At 44.3% G+C, this 18,089-nt stretch overlaps 2 protein-coding genes across 6 annotated transcripts in view; one reads left to right on the forward strand and one right to left on the reverse strand.

The window, feature by feature from the left end:
• The window catches only part of GINS2 (GINS complex subunit 2 (Psf2 homolog)), an 8,159-nt gene extending 392 nt beyond the window's left edge, over nt 1–7,767 (forward strand). The window contains exons 2-5 of the mRNA XM_005862538.2: nt 96–210; nt 3,417–3,516; nt 6,780–6,906; nt 7,072–7,767. Coding sequence (XP_005862600.1) covers nt 96–210; nt 3,417–3,516; nt 6,780–6,906; nt 7,072–7,197 — 468 coding nt within the window. The 3' untranslated portion in view covers nt 7,198–7,767. The remainder of the gene's footprint in view (nt 1–95; nt 211–3,416; nt 3,517–6,779; nt 6,907–7,071) is intronic.
• Nucleotides 7,768–9,219: 1,452 nt separating this feature from the next.
• The window catches only part of GSE1 (Gse1 coiled-coil protein), a 427,477-nt gene continuing 418,607 nt past the window's right edge, over nt 9,220–18,089 (reverse strand). For 4 of the 5 annotated variants that reach the window (XM_005862541.2, XM_005862540.2, XM_005862543.2 and 1 more), the window contains 4 exons: nt 17,670–18,038; nt 16,899–17,180; nt 14,107–14,210; nt 9,220–13,111 (listed from right to left, as the gene is read on the reverse strand). In XM_005862541.2, the coding sequence (XP_005862603.1) occupies nt 12,977–13,111; nt 14,107–14,210; nt 16,899–17,180; nt 17,670–18,038 (890 nt within the window). In that variant the 3' untranslated portion in view covers nt 9,220–12,976. The remainder of the gene's footprint in view (nt 13,112–14,106; nt 14,211–16,898; nt 17,181–17,669; nt 18,039–18,089) is intronic. The other variant, XM_005862542.2, reaches the window with a different exon arrangement.

Genomic DNA, 18,089 nt, shown 5'->3' on the forward strand with positions numbered 1-18,089 from the left:
CCCGCGCCGCTGACCACCGGGCGTGCGTTTGTGTCTGGAGGTCCGGGAATGCCTGAGCTCTGCCTCGCCTTACCGGGGTTTGCTTCCTCCGGCAGGGGGACCTGGGGCCCTTTAACCCTGGCCTGCCGGTGCAAGTGCCTCTGTGGCTGGCGATTAACCTGAAGCAAAGACAGAAGTGCCGGCTGCTTCCCCCAGAGTGGATGGATGTGGGTAAGGACGCGGGTGCCCGGGTTCCGCAATGACGCCATGACCCACTGACCAGCTGAAACCAGTGGTTCCAGATTCACGCCTTAGAGTCAGCTGACCGCTGTTACCAGGGCCCTGTCAGTTTGGGGTGTGTATATCGCTTTTAGTTCAGATTTTGTGTTTAAAGTTATTTCACCTTGCTTTAAAATTTAAAAGTATTATAAGGCCTTAAAATAAACATTTTAATTTAAAGATATACGTAGTAGAGGCCCGATGCACGAAATTCGTGCAAGAGTCGGCCTTCTTTCCCCTGGCTGCCCCGGCTTCGGCTTCGTTAGGAAGGTCGCCTGGAAGGACATCCGGAAGGATGTCCCATCTAATTAGCATATTACACTTTTATTATTATAGATATAGACTGACATGTTGAGCAAAGTTGTTAATCTTACATTATAGAAAATGCATGAAAATTATCCATACAAGGGAATATTATTCAGCCATATAAAGGAATGTGGATGAACCTTGAAAATCTTACGCTCTCTAGTACTATGTCAGTTTTGGTTCTCTGACTTTTTATCAGTATAATGTTTTTGAGATTCACCGCTGTTGCATGTGCCATTACACTCTTTTATTGCTGAGTGGTGTTCCATTGTGTGAGTATGCCACAGTATGTTCACCCATTCTGATGTTGGTGGATAGTTGGGTTACTTCCCATTTTTGGCCATTGTGAATATGGCTGCTATGTCTAATCTTGTCCAAGTCTTTTTGTGGATATGTTTTTATTTCTCTTGGGTAAGTAAATACCTAGAGGGGTGGAATTGCAGGCTCATGGACAGACTGTGCTTAGCTTGGTAAGAAACTGCCGGTGCTCCACAGGGGTTGAGCCATTATTATAACCCCACCAGGACTGTCCAAGAGTTTCCAGTGTTCCATACCCTGGCCAACATTGGAATTGCAGGGTTTGGACAGAGGTGTTTCATACGCTGGTTTAGATTTTAAAAAAGAAAAGAGTGAATATTCTGTGCAAAGAATTAAGTGTGTGGGGAGAGAGCAGTAGAGAGTTACCCAGGCTAGAGCTGGGAGTGGCTGGAGCAGCTGATTTAGGTGGGCAGAGTGGTTGGAGTTTAGGCATAGTTTGAAGGAAGAATCAGCAGGATTGCTGAAGGACTGGCCAAGGGGTAGGAGAGAGAAGAGTTAATTAAAGATTAGCACCAGGGTTGTTGGCTTGAGCTCTGGGAGGAAATGGAGTTGTTTTCTTAGAGGGGGAAGACTGCAGGGGCAGTGTGTGGGCTAAAGTGGACCCTAGGAGTGGAGTTTGAACATCTTACACTGGAGGTGCCTGATAGAAATCCACGTGGAAATAATATGGGCAGGGGGGTATTTGAGTCAGGAATTCAGAGGAGGGACTGCTCTGGGGATGTGAATTTGTCATTATGAGCACATAGATGGTATTTAAATGAGGCAGGAAGAGATCATATGGGACGTGGGTTTAGGTGAGCCCTGCACCACAGTGTTGAGAGGTCAGGAAGGCCAGAAAGAATTGATGAGATGAGAACTCTGGTGTTCCAGAAGCTAAATTAATACACTCCAAGGGAGAGGATTGATCCTCGTCAGATGTGGAGGCTGAGACAGGGCCCTTGGGTTTGGCCCAGTGGAGGATGTGGGCCTTGGTGGACTATGTTGGTGGAGGGCTAGGATAGACACACATCTGAGTGGTTGAGGAGGGGAAGTTAATGCCAGTGTCAGACAACTCAAAGTTTTGTGTAAAGGGCATGATAAATGGATTGGTAGCTGGGGAAAGATTTGGTGTCAGGGGAGGGTTTTCTTTTTCTTTTTTTAAAAAACACACATGTTTTTATTGATTTCAAAGAGGAAGGGAGAGGGAGAGAAAGAAACACTGATCAGCTGCCTCCTGCATGGCACCTACTAGGGATCGAATCCACAACCCTGGCATGTTCCCCAACTGGGAATCGAACCTGTGACTTCTTGGTGCATGGGATGACACTCAACCAACCGAGTCACACTGGCCAGGGCAGGTTTTCTTTTTTTAAAAATATATTTTATTGATTTTTTTACAGAGAGGAAGGGAGTGGGATAGAGAGTTGGAAACATTGATGTGAGAGAAACATCGATCAGCTGACTCCTGACCACCCCCCACTAGGGATGTGCCTGCGACCAAGGTACATGCCCCTGACCAGAATCGAACCCGGGACCCCTCAGTCCGCAGGCCGACGCTCTATTCACTGAGCCAAACTGGTTAAGGCAGGTTTTCTTTTTAAGATGGGAGATGTTGCAGTATGTTTGATGGAATGTCACATAGTGGGGAGAAACCATGATCATTCAAGAGTGAGAGACCCATGCTGGAGTGGTGATCTGTGCAGGTGAGAGGAGGGTCCAGTGCATACCTGGAAGGCTGGCCCTTGTGTATGGGGACAGACACAGGGAAGTTAGGAAGATGTGGTGACAGGAGCATGCGGGCACTCAGCAAGGCAGTGGCTGAGAGCTGGGGCAGTGAGATGAGGAAGGAGAGAAGGCATGAAGAGGGTGGGCATGATCAAAAGTGAGAGGGTGAATGGATCAGGGAAGTTTCATAGGATTGCAAGATAATACCAAGGGCCCCTTGGAGATGGGTGGTCAGTCCTTTAAAGTGAGACTCCACAGCATAGTCATGTCTGTGTGTACCCCTTAGGGCCTACATACAGTGGTTCTCAACCTTCCTAATGCCGCGACCCTTTAATACAGTTCCTCATGTTGTGGTGACCCCCAACCATAAAATTATTTTCGTTGCTACTTCATAACTGTAATTTTGCTACTGTTATGAATTGTAATGTAAATATCTGATATGCAGGATATATTTTCATTGTTCGCGACCCACAGGTTGAGAACCGTTTAGGTACAGTGGGCAGTTCAGATTTAGAACTGGAGGTTTTCTCAGGCTATTAAGTCAGAGAGAGAAACATCAATGATCAGAATCATTGATTGGCCATCTCCTGCACGCCCTCCACCGGGGACTCAATCCGAAACCCCGGCATGTGCCCTGACTGGTAATTGAAGCATGATTCCTGGTTCTTAGGTTGATACTCAACCACTGAGCCACACTGGCAGGGTCCAAAAACTGTTTTTAATGTATTTGTCAGTTGATTGAATAGGTAATATAGGCAGTTGGTAAATTTGGTTTTAAAAAAACATTTTGGTTATGGTGATGGTAAAATATATTCATTTCTAAATTTCAGAAAAGTTGGAGAAGATTAGGGATCATGAACGAATGGAAGAAACTTTTACCCCTATGCCTAGCCCTTACTACATGGAACTGACCAAACTCCTGTTAAATCAGTAAGTATTCTCACTGAGAGCCCACGTGTTCATGGTTCTCATCCCTTAATCCCTGCCTTTCCTTTTTTATTTCACTCTCATTACCAAGGTAAGTGGTATTCCTGTCCACTTAGTTCCTCAGGTCAGTAATCTGGGAGTCCATTCACACTGCCTGGAGTCTCTCCCTTCCTCATTTTTCCTTTTCTCCACCCTTCCCTCTCCTAGTAAATCCCTTGGTTCTTTTCATTTTATCTCTTAACTACAGGCCCGGTACACAAATTCATGCACTGGTGGGGTCCCTCGGCCTGGCCTGTGGGGATTGGGCCGAAACTGGCTCTCTGACATCCCCCAAGTGGTCCTGGATTGCAAGAGGGCGCAGGCCAGGCCAAGGGACCCCACCGGTGCACGATTGGGGCCGGGGAGGGACCACGGGAGGGCTCCAGGGCGTGTCTGGCCCGTCTGGCCCAGTCCTGATTGGCCAGACCCCAGCAGCTAGCTAACCTACTGGTTGGAGCATCTGCCCCCTGGTGGTCAGTGTGCATCATAGCGATTGATCAAACAGTCGAGTGAACAGTCGGACACAGCATATTAGGCTTTTATTATATAGGATTACCACTTGACATTTGAACCCAGTATGAGCCTCCATCATTTCCAGCAGTAGCCTTTATCTTAACTATAAATATGTTTTATTACTAGAGCTTTACCCCTTTTTATGCTTTGGTTATGTGCATTTGAGTTCTTGCATGTCTGTCACATGAATGGCCAGAGGACTCACATTTGCCTCTGATCCTGAACTATAAGAAAAGCCCACTAGTGGCAGAAATGTGCTGTAGTAAATTGTTTCCCTACATCCAATTCTGGTTCCACATCAGCTCCTAATTCACTCTCCACATTGCAGCCAGAATGGCCCTTTAAAGGTGAAGCTGCCAGCCCTGACCGGTTTGGCTCAGTGGATAGAGCATTGGCCTGTGGACTCAAGGGTCCCAGGTTCAATTCCGGTCAGGGGCATGTACCTTGGTTGCGGGCACATCCCCAGTAGGGGGTGTGCAGGAGGCAGCTGATTGATGTTTCTCTCTCATTGATGTTTCTAGCTCTCTATCCTTCTCCCTTCCTCTCTGTAAAAAATCAATAAAATATATTTAAAAAAAAATAAAGGCGAAGCTGCCATATGATTCCCCTACTCCTTGGAGCCTTTCCAGGGTTTAGTCTAAAGTCCTAATCATGGTATTCAAAGCACTGCATAGGCTGGTTTTCTTCCTTCTCTCATAACTCTCTTACAGTTCTCCCCGCTGACTCTAAATTCCAGCTCACTTTGACTTCTTTTACTTCTTTATACATACCAAGGTCCTCACCTCAGGGCTTTGCATATACTGTACCCTCTGCAAGTAAGTCCATCTGTTCCCTGCTCCCTCCTTTGGTTTAGACTAACAGGTACTCCCTTCCTGTCCTACGTGTCTTCTTGGCATCTCTGTACACCTCCATAGCATTTGTCAGTTAAAATTTTCTAATCCCTTGTCTGGCTATGCTCTTCCCCCCACCCCCAGTTCTAATGAGCAGGGACTGTGTCTTCTGTGTATTAGCACAATGCCTGGTGCTCACATGTTTGTGGGAGGGAGGGAAGGAGGGAGGGAATCAGTGGAGGAGGCAAGAAAGTGGATCATTTTGCTTGGGACATACTTAGAATGTAATTTTCAAAGTGTGTACAGCTTTTGATGCCTTTTAATTGATGGATTCAAGAGTAGAACTAGAACAAAACTTGGGGAGCTGTAGCGTAAGCTCTATTTCTGGATGCAAATGAAAATTCAAGGTACATAACACAGACTTGGTCCTTCAGTTCATATGAGGCTGCAGTTCACAGCTTACTAAGCATTAACTAGATAGTGATAATAGGCTTGAGTTCCTGGTTTAGTGGGGGAGAGATGTGACCCTGTTACCCAGTGGTTACACTGCAGTGTGATAAATGCTGTTCAGAGTATGTTGGGATGCAACCCTAATGCCTGGTGGTATCAGAGAAGGGATCTTGGGCTGGAAAGATCACGGAAAATCTACTGGGGGAGAAGGCAGAGGTGTGAAAGGACATGGTGTGTTTGGGAAACAGAGCTGTTGGGACACATGCAGACTGTATGGGGTGGCAGAGCTGAGGCTTTTCTGTTGGAGGGCCCCAGGAGGGTGTTCAGGAAGGAGTGTGCCACCTATGGATCTGAGAAAGCCTGCTGTGGCAGTGGGGAGAGTGACTTGGAGTGAGAATCGGGAAGCAGAGGCCCGTTCAGTATATTATGTATGCAGTTCTTATTGAAACTCTTGTCTTAGAATTATTTAGAATTCATTTGGCTGAGGGACTTAATTGTACCTTTGTTCTGCAGTTCAAGGAGCTGGGTTCTTTGTTCTTTACTGCTGTTCAGAGCAGAGGATCCAGATGTTTGGGCTTTAAGTAAAATCCACTACATAAACTTTCTACCACTGATTATCCATCTACTAATCTTGAGCTAATTTTAGCATGTGAAAAGGTCATTTCCAGCTTATCCTAGAATGCCTGGTGATGATGCTGTGAGCTTCTGCTTTTATCTTCTAGTTTGTCTTTTCCTTCAAAGATTAGTTTAAAAAATCTCACACAGGAAGACTGACCATCTTTCTCTGACTCCAATTCAAACTTTTACCCAGAATTCCTTATGTAAAATGTGCTCAGGTTATGCTAATTTGCAATTTCTTCTGTGATTTTTGTAAATGTATTTTTGTTTTCTCTGTAGAGTAGGCCAATGTCTACTCTTCAGGACTTTTGCGAGGATAGAAATATTGTGTAGTGCTGAGCACATGGCAGGCATAGAGCTGCTGTCTTTCCCTGGTGGGTTGTAAGCCCTTGGGTGACCGATGAGGTATGAGCAATAGAAGTCATGACCTCTGAACCAGCCTTGAAACAAATTCATTCTAGATGGAAATTCTATAGCACAGAGCACTCAATTATCCTGAGACACAGGATGTCCAACGTAGAGCTTATTCTCTTATTAATTATTTTATGGAACAGAAGTCCTTGTGCCACTGCCCGCCAGGGGACAGGTTACATGAGCATAACTGTGGATCATGGCTGAATTTTCTTGGCACCAAGCTTAACTGCTAGAAATCCTTACATTTTAAAATTGAAAATAAAGCAAAAGACAATCTGAGTCTAGGACAGTGTGTGTATTTTACCTGAATCCAAGCAACCTTTTTCTTTTCAAAGCCACTTTAGCTGGATATTGCTTTAGTTTACTGAGTGCTTCCTTATGCAATTTATTTATTTCCTTTAGTGCTTCAGACAACATTCCAAAAGCAGATGAGATCCGCACCCTGATCAAGGATGTGTGGGACACTCGCATAGCCAAACTCCGGGTGTCTGCTGACAGCTTTGTGAGGCAGCAGGAGGCACATGCGAAGGTAGGTGTACTGCTGAGGGATTTCCTGCAGCGTTCTGCCTGCTTAGGCTATCACAAACAGGAATTACTGGCTGTGCTTTTAAAAATTATTGGTTTCTTATTTTTGTTCAGTAGATTTTTTCTCAATCAGAAACTTCTCAACCAACCCTGTTTTCTCTTCTTTTAGCTGGATAATTTGACCTTGATGGAGATCAACACCAGTGGGGCATTCCTCACACAAGCTCTCAATCACATGTACAAACTCCGTACAAACCTGCAACCTTCTGAAAGTGCCCAGTCTCAGGACTTCTAGAGAATGACCTTTGATTTGTAAAGGCCTTGTGTCTGCTGGCATGAGGCTTCCCGGGTAATGTGTGAGTGCTCAGGACATGATAGAGGTACTCAGTACTGGGTTTCTAGAACCATTTGAATGTAAGGAAAACGTGCAATGAAGCAAGGAATGGATTCATAACATTGTTGGAGAGCAACAGGTTATGCTTAGTTCTTAAGATATTCATTAATTCCACATCTGTCTCTAGAGGCCAACTGCTCCTTTATGGAGGAAAGAAAAAGCTTCAGCAAACAAGCCATTCTCCCTAGCACGGTCTCAGGTCTCCTGCACGGAACTGTTATGTGTGGGTGAGTGTTCAGTGATGTTCATGTTGCTTTGAAAAATCAGAGATACAAATGGTGATGTGGCCCTAGGACTTTGTTGTTTTTGATATGGATCTTTTTGGCTGAATTTAAATCTAGAGATTGCTCACATAGAGGAGGATGGCAGATGGTGGCTTGTGATGCCGACTGGGGTTGATCTCAGCCAGGGGTGGGAAACCTTTTTTCTGCCAAGGGCCGTTTGAATATTTATAACATCATTTGCAGGCCATACAAAATATCAACTTAAAAATCAGCCTGCTATATTTGGTCAAACATTTTAATTAACACCCCTAATGCCTTGGTAGGGCCAGACCAAATGATTTTGAGTGCCTTATAAGGCCCACAGGCTAGATGTTCCCCACCCCTGATACAGAATAAAGATGGAATCAACCCAATCTGTTGGGTTTATTTTCTCCTGCTTAAGCCATGTGGCTAAAATGATAATGATAGACCAAACTGAGGTGTGTAGCAGGTTGTAAACTTCAAACACTCTGGTTGTCTCTTGTTATCTTTGCTACTTCTGGTTACAGTTTAAAGGGTTGCTTTTAAAAGTAACCATGTTATTTGAGTATGTAGTGAAGCACAGTGCTAAGAAAAGTTGGACCTATAACACTGCTCTTGATGGGTTTTAGGGTAAGATGGTCATAGGTAGCAGTGGCTCAAAGAAGGGTAAATTCTAAGAGAAAAAAATTCAAATATAGCGTTTTGGAATTGCTAAATTGCTCATAGAAATTTTATTGCCCTGAAAGGGGAAAAGATTGTCTAGAGCAGCAGTTTTCAACCTTTTTCATTTCATGGCACACATAAACACATAATTACTAAAATTCTGCGGCACACCAAAAAAAAACTATCTTTTGCCAATCTGACCAAAAAGAATAGGTGTAATTTTGATTCATTCACACTGTTGACAGCTATTGTGTTGGCTACTGCCATTTTTTATTTGACAATCTAAGGGAAAAGAGGTCAGTGCCCCTGACTAAATAGTCAGGTATTCCATGTTTAAAAAAATGCTTGTGGCACACTGGTTGAAAATCGCTGGTCTAGAATCATACAATGAGTGGCAGTTTCTGTAACCTGGTGGTTTTCGACTGTCACATGCTATCTCAAGGGCTTTTTGAAGAGTGTATGTGATCAGCTGAGCCTGGAAGAGACCTGCTGGTATCTGCTCTTCAGTGTTTGAAGTCCAAACTTACTTCAGGTTTCTCCATTCCACATTGCTATCCATCTAGATGTCCCTCCAACAAGCAGCTGATGGTTGTTTGAACACTGAAGGGCCAGGCACAGAGAGATTAGGATACAGAAGACTTGTTTTTATCAGTTAAGGTGACTGTTAAGAGCAGTGGTTGACAACCGGTGGTCTGTGAGGTCTGGAAGGTTGGCAACGCTGGCTTAGAGGACCGCTTTCATATGACAGGACTTGCCTTTTCTTGTCACTTTTACTCGGAGTCCTTCAGATTTTAATCCGGGGAATCTTCTTGAATGCAGCCACCTTATTGTGAAGGGTCAGGAATCCTGTGTAGCTCAGATCAGCCCCTAATACCTTTCTCCTAAAACCTGACTGAGGTACATTGGATCTGTCTTCACATTTTACCTGTAAAGCTGTATAGTTGTTGAGCATTAAAAAAAAAAAAAAAAAATTTGGTCTCTTTTTATTATAGCATAAAAAAGATTTTCCTCTTAACATGATTTAGGAAGATTTTATTTTTTTTGGATGTTGTCAGAAATTACAGCAATATATTCATAAATACCTAATTACTACATTCAACAAATAATATTACAATACAATTAATTCAAACAAGTACACTTAGAACAGGTTTAATTTCACAGCATCTAAACTGCCCCCAGAGTGACCGAGGCACTGTTCCTCCTCCCTCCCATGTACTGGTTTACTGTTCTAGCAATTAAACACAGGGTACATACAAAGTAACACAACCAATTAGCATGGTCTTCCTCAGGTCTAGGCAGAGTTAAGGAGTTTAAGTTAAGTGCTGGATCAAAAGTTGGGGACAGGCTACTGCAAGTAGTAAGAAAGTCAATAGCTTGGTTACTTGAAAGAGTATAGGGATTGCTGCTAAATGGCTAATATACACTTATTTAAGAGGAACAGAATCGGCTTGTGCTGATCATCTCCATCTTGTGGTGGATCCTTGGAATTTTCTACACTTTAAAAAACACATGGCTCAGAGGGAAAGGGAGTATCTTGATGTAATTTTTGAGATTAGGCAGCCTTTAGGAAATACCGTTCCATGTACAAACGTAAGATTTCTTGTGTTATAATTCTTCACTGCTGAATATTCTTTGAATTTCCTTAAGGGTATTATCTAATAGAATGTTAATGCCAATTTAGTGTTTTATTTCCTTTAGAATGTAGACTAAACTGTTGAAAACCCTACCTTGGCCATTTATCTTAGACAATGGATTATATCATGAAATGTTTTCATTGTCAGTTTGGCTGATTATATGAAACAGAGAACCAATGCATTTTCAAATGATCAGGTGTGTAGATCCAAGTTTTGAGGAACGTTCTGGTTTGTCCCTAAATATTTGATTAAATGCGAAGCTGGGGATTTGGCTTTGGAAGGTGTCCCTCACAAGTTTAACAAAACAGCCGTCTCCTGCCGGTGCTGTAGGAAGCACATGAGGCCGTGGAGGACTGACACAGGTTGCAAAATCAATTCTAGAGCAAATTCGGTGTTCTTCTGAGCTGTGTCTTTTAAATTCAGTGTGAAATAGCTGAACAAAATCTTCAGAGAGCGCATATTTGCCCGTTTTTAAGCCCAAACTGAAAAGAAAAATTAGATGAGATGAAAATGTGTTTTAAGATTTTAGAACTAATTATTGGATGGAAAAACCATTATTGGGTACTATGTCTTAGTGGTGCATTTGTTTTCAAAAGACACTTTACCTTTTTCTTAGTTTATTATGCTGCCTTTTCTGGTATATATTTATATTCTCTGATTGTCATATTACTTCTTAAGCCCAAGAATATTCAGAGATCTCTAGAGATGGGTGGGAGTTTGGTGTGGCGGAGTGACAGAGAAGCTCAAGTGCAGGGTGACAGTGGCGTTTTCAATGGGAAGAAGGAAAAGCAGTTGTTACTAGCTCAGGGACGTCCTCCCTGACAACTAAACAAACCCCACCAAGGGAGCTCCCCTGGGCTGGAGGAGGAATGGGGCTCTGCTTTTCTTTCCCATCAAGTTATTAGATCTACATTTTTCTTTTTCTAAGCCAAGGCCATTACCAAAGCTGATCAGCAAAATTACTAGTACTCAGACATTCTGTGATGGCGAAGGAGGACTGGGAGTGAAGTGCTAAGATGTAGCTCTTAAGCTTTCAGACCAGAAGCAGCAAGCAGATTTTAAAGAGAGAAATTCAGTGACATTTTGCCCTGATTGTTGGCAATAGAGTTCCCTCTAAACACCTGTCCCCACCTGTGGAACATGTTGATCTCTCAATGTCTTTGCAGGGGAGGCCACAGAACAGCCCTTAGATCTCGTCAAATCGTTTCTGTGGAGAGGAAGGCGCTTGTTGACTGCTGATAATACTGGCGGCACTTTTTGTCTGAGTTTGCTAATAACTGGAAGATTCTTGGCAGACATACAAAGCAAACTGTGTGGGAACAGATAAAGCGACACAATGCCATCTGCCAGCAAGCTGTTCTGCACAGCTAAGGTCTGGGGCTGAGGGTGCGGCCACTGATCACAGTGAGTAGCCTTCATGAAGGTCAGCCAGCCCTTCCCCTGGGTAAAGGGGAGGCGTGATCACACTCAGACCTCCTCCCATCCCCTCCCCTGGCAGACCAACCAGTGGCTGCTTTAGCCTCTGGTTCAAGCCCATTCAGGCAAGAGATACTTGCTTGATCTAGATTAAACCCTGCCTGAATGAGCAGTTAACTGGGACAAGAAGGAAAAATTTGCCCATTGCTTTGCACTGATCTGATTATCTGTTTCTAGCTGCTCCTGTGCTTGTCACAGTCAGTTCAAAAGGAGGAGAAGTTCAGCTCAGACATTGTTTATCCTTTATCCTACTTTTAGGCTTTTACAAAGCTTTGCATCTAAATAAAGCCTCTAGAGTTTCTACTTTGCACCTGTTCTCAGACTGCTGTAAGACACCTTAGAATTCTATCACAAACTGCTCACTTCCTGAAAGGTTCTTTTGCAAAAAGCCCCATGTCTGTAGGTGCATGCATAGGTGCACACCCAGTATGTCTTGTTCACCATAGACTAGCCCCTCCTCACTGATAGCAACTAGGTATAACTGCTATTTGCTGTCCAGAGCTGGGGGGAGGGGGTAGAGAAGGAGGTAAGAAGTAACGCATGGCTTTCTACATCATTTTCTGGTGCAACTCAAAAATGAAGTGATCGCATAGGCGCCAGTGGTAAGCTCTTTTACTTTTCTTCTTCTTTAATTTTTAAAAACACTTCAATATTTAATGTCCTGACCAGCAGCAGTACAAACACTAAAAGCAAGTTTGTTGTTGTTTCTTTTTTTTGCCCAGAAAAAAAAACACAAAACACAAAACCCCAAAACAGGAAAACAAACAAAAATCCCCCAAAACCACATATTAAAAATGGCAGGCCTTTTATAACAATAATTAAAGTAATAAAAACATACAAAACTTTTTTTTAATATATATACACAGTACAAGGCTGAAGCACCTTTGACTTTTCTCTCAAAATTTGTTTGTATGAAAACACCCCCCACTGCAGCAACAATTTGGTGGGTGTGCATATATGTATACATAGAGCTCTGTACACTCCCCCCCCACCCCACCCCACGGAGTAATAAAAAAGGTACCTTCAGTTTGTCAATTTGCTTTATCTTTAGGTGAGAGCTTTTCCAGGGAAAAGCCTGCTATTGGTAAGACTTTTAGTACTGTTGCTTTGAAGAAAATTTTGCAGAAAAGTAACCAAAACAAATAAGCCCTTCACTTAAAATGCACCCCACCTTCATTCAGCTGAAGCAGGTCTCAGTCCTGGGGAGGCATGAGACCGACCCTCTGCTGCAGCAAAAGCAAACTTGGGTCTTCAGGCATAGTAATATGGCAACACAAGAAATAGAACACAAGCAGTTTGATCCAATCTTATGCACCCAGGGGCTATAAATGATAAAAGTTTTAGTGTTGGTAATGGAGCCTTCATTTTCAGATTTTAAAACGGTGACATGGGGAAAGAAAGAATAAAATTGCCTTTTAAAAAAATATATGGGCGATGTCCTACATTGGTTGCTCGCTGAATTACAAAGGTGATTCAGTTGCATTGAAGTCAAGGTGAGTTCGTTCTTTTTCTGGAGTCTGGAATCCTTTGCTTCATGCATGGCACATTCTTTATTATTTTTTTTTAAGCTTCAAACCTCCCAGTGAAAAATATTAAATATTCAAGGTAATAAAATAGATAATATTTCTATACTATAGGTTCGGCCTAGTGCAAGGGAAACCGTCACCTAGGATATCCCTTAAAGTAACCCCTAGGCCAATGCAATGCAGGCAATGCAAGGCACTTCCGGAAGTGATCCAGTTCCGCCTGGATTCGCTCTCTTTCTGAGACAATCTTCTGTTTCTGGCTCCTCAATTCCTGCAGAGAGAGATTTGCATTAAACAAACTGGTTTCACGGAAGTGTATGTGATGCAGAAATGTGCTGGAGGCCACTTTGAAAACCTCCTCCTTCCAGTTCAGTGTTCTGACAGTGCCTCTGGGGGCAGGCTGAACTGGTTCTTCCTAAGTCTTGGGTTCTCACAGTACCTGCTCTCATGGAACTAGTGTCCACTGTTGTCTCAGCTTCAACCCTGAGCTTTAAAAATTAAAACCTTTACTGCGTAGGAGTGGCCAAGATGTGCAGACCTGATCTGAGATAAGCCCCACGTCCCCACTGGGAGGAAGCCCTTGGGGCTTGCCACATGTCATAGTTGGACGACCTGTTGGGCCAGGCTGCAAAGAGGAAGGAGGTGGTTTGTTTTCCTTAATAACTTTACTCCAGTAAAATCCTTCTTCCTTTTTCCTTAGCAAATCACAGCAGGGGAGACTGACAAAGGCAATAAATAATTCCCCAAAAGGAATATTGCATCTTCATTCTTCCAGGATCAATATTCTGCAAATTAGTGATGCCTCCCTCCTTGGCTAGGGTAATCAACTGAGCCTTGAACGTCTTCCCTAGGACTATAAGCTTTAAACTCTTTTTTTTTTTTTTTGAAATTTTTAAAAATATTTTATTGATTTTTTACAGAGAGGAAGGGAGAGGGATAGAGAGTCAGAAACATCAATGAGAGAGAAACATCGATCAGCTGCCTCCTGCACGCCCCTTACTGGGGATGTGCCCGCAACCAAGGTACATGCCCTTGACCGGAATCGAACCTGGGACCCTCCAGTCCACAGGCAGACGCTCTATCCACTGAGCCAAACCGGTTAGGGCAAGCTTTAAACTCTTAAGAGCAGGACTGTCCCTCAAAACTTGTCTGTATGGCTAATCTTGAACCCAAAGGTTAAACACAAGAAGCACAGTGTGTTTTAAGAAAACCTCCTCTGGAGCTGATTTTCATTCCTTTTCCCGTGTGTGGCGACCCAAGACTCACCGCCATGCTGTGGGAGAGCTGTTCTGCTGTGAGACTGAGGCTGTAGTGCTGGGCCTCCAGCCGTCTGTACTGTGTCTGCAACACCTGCCGCTCCAGATTTTGCTCTGAAAAGACAAGCGCTGTTGATGTATTTTCTGTGTACAGGGATCACAGACTCTGCGATTGTTTTCCCTCTCATGCAGCCAGCATAGTACTCTCCTTGGGACCATAAGGCTCCAAGTTCTTGGTATCACGCTGGTAAATATGTCAGTGTTACTAAATTAAATCCAGCCCAGTGGAATCAAAGGATCAAGCATCGAAAGGCAATTTAAGGGATACAGATTAAGAAATTAAGGGTAAATTTATGGCCTTAAGATACATTTTTCAAAAAGAAAGATAAAAAATATTGGCGTTAGCCTTGGAAGTTTTTAAGCTGGTAGAAACGGCCAGAATAAACCTAGAAATTCAAAGTGGAGTTCGAATTAGTAAAATGAAATCTGCTCTTCCGAAAGATTCCAGGCCTGCTTTTAACAGAAGAGTGACTTCAAACTTGCAAGGGTAAATCCCTGCATCACACAAAGTATTTCCAAGAATAAAAACCAGGGAAAGCTGCCAGACTAATTTTATAGAAACTAGAACAGTTTCAGCAAAATAAATACAATAAAATTAGCACCTAATACCACTTAAGTAGATTTAAAACCTTAAAAGAAGTAACAAGTTAAATTCAGCAAGGAGGAAATGACATTAGAAAACAAAAGTAGGGTCATCATCTCAATGGGTACAGAAACTGCATTAGTTAAACCTTTAACGATCATATACCATAAGCTCAGCAGCAAATGAGATGCTTAATGGACCACTTCTAAAGTTTCACAAGACAAGAGCCCAGTTAGTGTGCCTCTAATTCAATGGCTTAGCGGTTCTAGGAAATGCAATATGAGAAAAAGTTAAACACTCAAAAGGAAAGAACTAAACTTAACCTGCAAAAGGTCTGATTACCTAAGGAAGAAGGGCTAACAAAAATTAAAAACCCACAATATCAAAGTGGTAACTAAATCTAATAAAAGTAAACTACTCATGGAGAAAAGTCAGCAAAATTTATTTAGCATAATTTATCCTATTCATAAGTGGAATAATATCACTATTAAAGATGTCAATTCTTCCCAAATCTGTGAATTCAATTGGGCGGAACAAATAAGGTGATCCTAAAATTCACCGGGGAAAGCCAAGGGCCAAGAACAGCTGAGCTGTTAGAGAAGAACAAGTCAGGGTGAGTTACTCCTGACAACAGAGCGCTGCAAAGATATGGTATGACACAGGGATGGGCCAGGACCCCAACGGGTGGAGCAGAACAGCACCAGAGAGACCTGGGCACAGGTGAGGATGCTGCATGATGGGCATGCCCAGAGGGAAGAGGCATCCTGGAAACCGCCAGGATAATTGGTTGTCCGGGCAGGAAAGATGAGGTTATATTTCTACCTTATTTCTTACACAGAAATGAATTCTAGGCACAAGAGAAGCAGAACGTGAATACTTTTAGAAGGAAATGCAGAATATGTCCTTGGAGGTAGGGAAGGAATTCCCAAACAAGTCAACAAACATCAACCCAGAAAAAGTGGATACACCTCACTCCATTGAAGTAAATAATAATGCTATACATTGCTTCTGGATACATACGTATGTACTTAAGAGCAACAGGTAAGAAGTGATGGAAAATTCAAATAAAGGATTCCATTTGAAGGAGGAAAGGGAATGAACAGTAGGAATTGATACTCTGGTTGTCCCTTTGTTAGTCTGTCTCTGACTTTTCCAAGTATTTTAAATGATTATGCTATTCATAATCAAATGTTTATATTTACAATATAGTAATACTTGATAAAACTTGTGTGATATGGAAATGAATTAATTAGGAGGTGGCAGCCTGGGTTTTGCATTTCTCAACTCATGTCAAACTGACAGCACTGTCGCTGCACTAAGGACTCAACAGAGTGCAGAGGGGCAGGGCTCACCATGTCAGCGGGACAGAGACCAGGAGCTCAGAGTGCCTGCCAGTGCTCTGCTCCTCGTCCTTCCTGGGAGTCCACCTGCCTGTTTTACTGGAGGGAAAGGCTGGGCTCCTCCACTTCCCCTGCATCAAGTTCACAGCACACAGTCTCTAAGCTGGAAGGGGCCTTTGCAGGCATCTCAAGGAAAATGAGGTGCAGAGAAGGGCGGTTGTGTGCTGGAAGCAATGCCAGAGCTCCACCAGCGTGCAAGCCTGTGACCCCCGCACCCGGTACATGAGACCAGTGTGGGAGGGGTGTGCCCACAGGATGTGTTCCACCAGGCAGGGGTGGAGTGTGCACCCACAGTTGAGAATAAAACATTCTGGTGGCTGATGGGCTTGCCTCCCTGCACAAAAAGGACTGGCCTGAGAGGGAAAGTGCCGCCAGCATTGAGACACTTCGAATGCAAGGCAGGCTCACACAGGGATCAGGCCTGGCTATTCGGAGTGTAGCTAAATTAATGAGCTTTGCATTTTCCAGGACCCTTGTACGTAGCTCCGGTGAGAATGGTCTCAAGTTTGTCCATGAAGAATTACCACTCTAAGTAAGCCTGGGCACCTACAGAAGCCTGAGGAACAGTTCTTAAAATGGGCAAAATGGAGGAAAATTCACCTTCTAGTATTAGCATCTAGTGCCCCAGAAAATCTGCCAGTACTGTCCCTTAGAAACTGTCCCTAATGCTGGCAGTGAAGTCCTGCACTGATTGGTCTATTAAGCTTTCACTGACTTTCTTTACTGGGCCCTCATTCTGCTCCTCCCTCCCCTTTGTACCTTCTATATGTTCCTGGTAAGCTTCAAAAATTGCCTCAATCCCTTGCCACTTGCGCCTGGGGGGTTCCTCATCATCCTCTTCTCCATCCTCCTCCTCTTCCTCCTCTTCCGAGTCCTGGTCCGTCTCCTGTGTGAGGGGGCCCTTCCTCACGGCCGGGGGCTCCTGCTGCCCGTTGTGCTGGGGCAGAGGGAGCCGGCTTGAGGACTGCAGCTCAGGAATGTTGTAGTGGATGGATGTGTCAACTTTGTGGTTCTGCTCTGCAGACAGCACGGCTCCATTCCCTGGGGAGGAGAAAGAGTGGAAATGAAATGCAGCAAACCCTGTTCTCCAATCATCAGTGACTCCCACCAAAATTTGGGAGAGTGAATATGGGGGCTCACATGAGGGGTTAGCACAACCATTAGATCACGAAGTGCTCACCAGGCCCACTGAGTCTAGTATTAAAGGACGGGGAGATTTCCAGCTGAGTCTGTATGGGGACACTGGGAAAACCCTCAGCTGTAGGACACGTGGACCCTATTTTTGCCAGAAAGGCATCCCGCCTGGCCTTACTAAAAGAAGTGCCTCTACTAAACTCAGGTGGCATCACGTTACGTTTTCTCCAAGTGTGGTCCCCGCCCGGCAGCATCACTCGAGCACCAGCTGGAAGTGGAGACTCTCGGGCCCCATCCAGACCTGCTGAGGCGGAATCTGCCTTTGACGACCTCCCCAGGTGCCTCCTGCACACTGACGTGCCAGAGGGGCGCACCCAGGGCGGGCAGCCGCCTTACCTTTGTGCTTCTGGAGGGCCTTCTGGGTGGACTGCAGCACGGACTCGTGGAACTGATGTGCAAACTCCTCTGCCATGAAGGGCTCCCACGACTTGCTCTTCCCGTTGACGCTGTGGGACAGGGGCACGGGAATGTCCTTGGGGGCGGGGCCCCTGATGTAATGCATCATGCTCAGGTTCTTCTTGCCCCCAGGGGCCTCATTCAGCCTGGCCTTCTCGCTGCTGGCAGGAGTCAGCTCCTGGAGAGACAGTTCCTGTGGCCGGAGCTGCTCCAGTCTCCCAGGCTCTGTGACCTTTGGGACGTCAGACAGGGAAGCAGCAATACCCACCGGCTTTTCCATATCCAGAGAGGCTGGCTGCGTGGCTGGTTCTTTTAGAGACAGAAAGCGAGGAAAATATTAAGAGCTGCAAGGGACCAGAC

The sequence above is a fragment of the Myotis brandtii genome, unplaced genomic scaffold (genome assembly GCF_000412655.1).
Source record: "Myotis brandtii unplaced genomic scaffold, ASM41265v1 scaffold165, whole genome shotgun sequence".
Classification (NCBI taxonomy): domain Eukaryota; kingdom Metazoa; phylum Chordata; class Mammalia; order Chiroptera; family Vespertilionidae; genus Myotis; species Myotis brandtii.